General features: G+C 44.9%; 1 protein-coding gene across 1 annotated transcript; it reads left to right on the forward strand.

The window, feature by feature from the left end:
* The first annotated feature begins 2,642 nt into the window (after positions 1-2,642).
* On the forward strand, positions 2,643-5,026 carry LOC125510453 (putative UPF0481 protein At3g02645). Its single transcript, XM_048675631.2, has one exon. The coding sequence runs from the start codon at positions 2,675-2,677 to the stop codon at positions 4,397-4,399; it is 1,725 nt and encodes a 574-aa protein (XP_048531588.1). The 5' UTR covers positions 2,643-2,674; the 3' UTR covers positions 4,400-5,026.
* Positions 5,027-5,828: the final 802 nt, after the last annotated feature.

Here is a 5,828-nt window from a genome sequence, read left to right on the forward strand (position 1 = left end):
AGGGCACCATCCAAACAACTATCAGGCAAGTTTGAGGGATGTGCCAGGCCAGGCGTCACTAGATGTGAAAGTGAACCAAACTGGCCCTTAATCTTTGCATGCGGATGATGAGCAAAGGCGCAGGCATGCCTATATTATTATATTATGTATAGTTTCTATAGGAAAAAATATAAAATAAAACTAAAATCCAAAATAATGAAGTTTCTACGTAAGAATGAACTAGTGGCATTCGTATTATCCTTTAAGAAGAAAGAAAGAGGTACCTAATTTACGCACAAATTGCTTTTCTAATAATATACATGACCAAGCATATAATAGTGAATCTTTTTGCAAAATGAAACTTCCTAAGAACGTTTGAATTAGTGGCATTGGTATTACTCTAAAATAAGAAATAAAAAACTAAAACTAAATCAAAATAATAAGGTTTTCCAAGGAAGAATTCATTAGTGACATTGGTATTATCCTTTAAGGATGAAAAGACAAAATTTGCACACAATTTACTCAGAAACTGTGTTTTCTATAATATACAAGAATCATGGATGAGGCGACTTTGTGGACGCTGGCAGGTGCCAAAGGGCTGGGTGTAATTTTACATCGCGAGTAGTTGCTTTATCTTCGCCTTTGTTCGGCCATTGTTAGGCTGTGGTCCTCGGATCTTGTTACAACTCTCTCTTATTTAATGAAATGGCAAATCTTTTGCCTCGTTTCAAAAAATAATAATATACAAGAATAAGCATATAATAGCGATATTTTGCAAAACAGAATTTTTGTATGAAGGAATTAATTAGTGGCATTCACGTTACCTTGAAAGAAGAAAGAAATGAAATGAAAATAAAACTAAATCAAGATAATGAATTTTCTAAGAAAGAATAAATTTGTGGCATTTGTATTACCCTTTAAGAAGAAGAAAATGAAAACAAATAATGACAAAATTTGCACACAATTGACACATAAACTAATTAAATTTCTTATAATATGCAAGAATAAGCATATAATAGTAGAATTTTCACAGAACAAAAGAAGTTTCCTATGAAGGAATGAATTAGTGGAATTAGTGTTACCCTTAAAAAGTAAAGAAAAATGAAATAGAAACTGAATTAAATCAAAATAATAAAAAATTAACCAAGAGTGAAGTAGTGGCATTAGTATTGCCATTTAAGAAGAAAGAAATAAAAATAAAAAAAAGTGAAAAAATTTGCACACAATTTATACATAAACTATGTTTAAAAATAATATGAAAAATAAGCATTTGATAGTGACATCTTCACAAAAAATAAGTTCCCTAAGAAGTAATCAATTAATGGCATTAGTATTACCCCTATGATAAAAGAAATGAAATAAAAACTAAAATAATTTAAAATTACAATTTTTTTGTAAGAAGAATGAACTAGTGACATTGGTATTACCCTTTAAGAAAAAATAAAATAAAAACGTAAAAAACATTGATATATTTTGCACACAATTTACACAAAAATTGTGTTTTGAAATAATATACAAAAATAAGCAGATAATAGTGAAATTTAATCAAAATATAAATTTCCTTTTTAGCAATGAATTAGTGGAATTGGTATTACCCTTAAGAATGAGTGAAAATAAAAAAATAACAAAAATATTTAAGAAAAGGTGAATTAGTGACATTGATATTACCCTTCAAGAAAGAATGAAAATGAAAAAAATTGCACACTACTTTGTACTGAAATTGCGCTTTTTTTGTAATATGCAAAGAATAATCATATAACAGTGCAATTTTGAAACTTTAGTGTAATTTACACAGATACTGCATACAACTTGTGTGTATATATGCACACTCACCCAACATCCCAAAAATACCAATATAAGAAAAAAGAAAACCCGACTAAAAAGAAATGAGAAAACATAAGTAAAAACACATACAAACAGGAAAAAAAAAGGCAATGGGTAATGGGCTTCAAGCCCGGTAGATTAATGTACTGACTGATGTGGTATTTCTTTAGTGATTTTTTCAGCAGATAGCCCTGGCTGAATTTCATATTTCCAGATGAGAAAAGAGGTATAAATATCTTCATATACCAAACGTTGGCTAATTAGTACTGCATCCTCAAAATTGTAACCTTCCCATGGCATATAAGCTACTAATAAATATGTTTTTTCCAAACAGGGTAAGTCAAAAATTCGGTCCAAGAAGCCTTGAAATAGCGCGAATCTTGACAAAAGAATCAACAAACGAGAAAACCGGCTAACCAAATTTATAAATCAGGCACCTTACATATAGCTAGCTGGAGTTAAAAGTGTGGATGTATGTCCGCTTTGTAGTAGAACCTGGGCTTCCTTAATAGAAATCGGAGAGTATATATAGATAGATAAAAAAAGAGTTGAACTATTGTCATACAGCAATGCTTTGCAACTTTACAAGTCGTTAATTTATGATCAGGTTTGGGCCTGGACAAAGAAGACGATGACCTTCACCGGGGTTTTGGGGTTGCGAGCATGCGCAACACATGGCGATGGCGACGTCAACGGCGGAGACGCGGGCATCGATGCGAGAGGAAGTGGGAGAGGATAAAGATGTGGTGGCCATTCGGGGTTTAGGTTTGGGCTTGGGCTTAGGGTTTATGCGGTACGTTTATAGCCACGCTCTCTCTATATATAGCAGTACCTCTGCCATTGACGGGCAGATTGGCAAGCAACAGCAGCAATGGCAATGGCCGCCTCCGATCAGCAACTACAGCAGGCCCGCAGCACCCGGCACGGCTTTGAGGATGAGTCCCGGTGGGTGGAGCTGATCCGGGAATCCCTCCGGGAGGTTTCCGGGGAGGAGGACGACGACGGCATCCCCGTGTCCGTGTTCGACGTGCCCAAGCAGCTGCTGGTGCACAAGCCCGAGGCCTACGCGCCGCAGTTCATCGCGCTGGGCCCCTACCACCACTGGCACCCTCACCTGTACGACATGGAGCGCTACAAGATCGACGCCGCCCGCCGCGCGCTCCGTGCGGCCGGCCGCAGCCTGGACGACCTCGTGCGCGAGCTCCGGCACCTCGAGGGCAAGGTCCGCGCTCACTACCACCGCTACCTCGACTTCCGCGACGGGACGCTCTCGCTCATGATGCTCGTGGACGGCGCTTTCCTGCTAGAGTTCCTCACCATCCACCACCACCACGCCGCCGCCGCCGAGCCCGAGAGGGTCGCCGTCTCTAACTGGACGTCGAGGATGGCACACCTCATCGACCTGGGCGGGACCGGGCGGAAGTCCGCTCACAGCCTCATCCTCCGTGACATGCTCATGCTCGAGAACCAGATTCCGCTCTTCCTCCTCCGCGAGATCCTCCAGGCGCAGTGCCACTCCCAGTCCGTCGACGAGTCCACCGCGCGGCTCACCTGCATGGTGACGGGCCTCATGAAGGAGCTCTGTCCGTTCAAGATGGAGGGCAACTTCCCGGAGAAGCAGATCGAGAGGGACATCGCCAAGCACGCGCACCTGCTCGAGCTGCTGTACCACCTGCTCGTGCCCAGGCCCAAGCCCTCTGCCTCTGAGAACTCCGCCCCGGCGTGGTCTGGCCCCGTCGAGGATGATATCGAGGAGCAGCGACCGGACGGCGATGGCGGCCAAGAACAAGAAGGCGAAGGCCCTCCCGCCGGCACCGGCAACGAGTACGTGATGCAACTGCTCGCCGTCATTTTGAGCATGGCGTCGAGGCTCAAGGGCGGCCGCCTGGGCCACGTGATGAAGCCGATCGAGTTTGCGGCCAAGGCGCCGTGGAAGATGCTCGCCGGCATACCCGGCATCTCAGGCTTGTCCATGCACGCGGACGCAGACATGAGCCAGGAGATCGCGATCCCATCGGTGACCGAACTGGCCAGCAGCGGCGTTCGGTTTAAGCCGACCAACGGCAACCTGTCCACCATCACCTTCAACCGCAAGACGGCGACGCTGCACCTCCCGGCGGTGACCCTCGACTGCAACACGGAGGTGGTGCTCCGGAACCTGGTCGCCTACGAGTCATCCGCCGCGTCGGGCCCGCTGGTGTTCACCCGATACACGGAGCTGATGAACGGCATCATCGACACCGACGACGACGTCACGCATCTCCGCAAGCGCGGCGTGGTGATCAACCGCATGAAGAAGAGCGACGGCGAGGCCGCCAAGCTGTGGAACGGCATGAGCCGCTCGGTGCAGCACTCCAAGGTGCAGGACCTGGACGCGGTCATCGACGACGTGAACCGCTACTACGGCCGCCGGTGGAGCGTCAAGGCGAAGCGGTTCATGCGTAAGTACGTGCTCAGCTCATGGAAGATGCTCACCTTCCTCGCCACCATCAGCATGCTGCTGCTCACCACCTTGCAGGCCTTCTGCTCCGTCTACACGTGCTCCCGGTGGTTCACTGACGTCGTAGTCACGGTCACGCCGACGCCGGCAGAGTAGATCGGTACAGGCGTGCGTTCCTTGACCACGCTATAGTGATCATGCTGTTGGATTGTTTGCACCCGGTTTTTTTTTTTTTTTGCTCATTGCCGGCGAGAACATCGCCCTGGCCCCCTCCGTCCGTTGATCCGGCAACCAAGAGGGAGGGGACCTTGGTAGGAGTAGGAATAAGTTTATGGTCTGGTCTCTGGTCGTCGATGGCGAGACGATGATGTTGCCTTTGACGTGGACTAAATCATATCATCGCCTCCTCTCCTTGTGTCACCGAGAGGCGGCGTGTAGAGGGTGGTGTGTCCTCAGATCTGGTTCTATGGATCTGGTTTTGCTTGTGCATGTCTGTCTCGGTGGCGTTGTTCTATGGAACGGACAGCGTGGCTGCGGATATTGCTCTTCCGGCTCCGGTGACCGGCAGGGCTCCAACTAACTGGCGTAGATTGGTTAGTGCCGGTTTAGTCGAGGAGTTTGTGCTCCTTTTGGCGAGATCTAGGGTATTCTCTAGGCCCGCTCTAACATCTTCTTCTTTGGGTCGGTGAATTGCACGTGTGGCTTTTGGTTATTGTGGTTGTTCATTTTCAATGTTGAGTCAAAATGGAAAATAAAGTCTTCGGCAAGTCATTATAGGAAAAATGTTGCATGCCTAGTATCGGGTTTGCCGAGTGTGTGTCATCGAGCATTTGACAAGCAAGTTGTTTGTCGAGTGTACTGGTGACAAAGCTTTAAAACAAGAACAGGCCCGAGTAGGGTAGCTTTTATTCGAAAATCACGTATCACCAATCAATCTATTCGCTAGAGCCGCTTTTGAAAAGGAGGTTGGAACTTCCGGCATTTGTATCAATGTGATGCACACATCTATTTTTATTAAAGTTGATGTAAAGCAGTCAGACCAAAACAATCAGCAAAATACACAATAAAAGCAACTACGGCCAAGCCAATACAAGATATGGATGTAACACATATGCCTATGTCAGTTTCTTCCATAGCACCGCCTTCCCGAAGGGATAGCTGGCATCCCACTTCTAAGGAAAATCTTATACACATAACTTTACCAGTAGCGCTTGTTAAAAAAGGGCGCTCATGCTAAATAGCAGTAGCGCGTGCAGCATAAACGCGCTACAGATACAAACACATCAGTAGCGTGTCTAACTTTAAATGCGCTACTACTAAAGTTCTCACCACTAAGCCGATAGGCTACACATAGTAGTAGTGTTCATATAGAAACCGTGCTACCACTAATTTTATTGTAGCAGCGTGTTTACGTAGAAAGGCGCTACTACTAACGAAAAGAAAATAAATCAAAAAACAAATAGAAAATTAATGAAAATGAAAGAAATAGAAAAAGGAAAAAGGAAAAAGGAAAAAATAAAATGTAAAGAAAATAAATGAGAAAGGAAAAAAGAAGAAAGGCTTAGCAGTAGCGCGTTTTGTGAAA

The sequence above is a fragment of the Triticum urartu genome, chromosome 5A (assembly GCF_056163025.1).
Source record: "Triticum urartu cultivar PI428250 chromosome 5A, HENAU_Tu73, whole genome shotgun sequence".
Lineage (NCBI taxonomy): Eukaryota > Viridiplantae > Streptophyta > Magnoliopsida > Poales > Poaceae > Triticum > Triticum urartu.

Coding starts and splice junctions, on each gene's coding strand:
- LOC125510453 (XM_048675631.2), top strand. CDS start 2,675: ATGGCAATGGCCGCCTCCGATCAGCAACTACAGCAGGCCCGCAGCACC.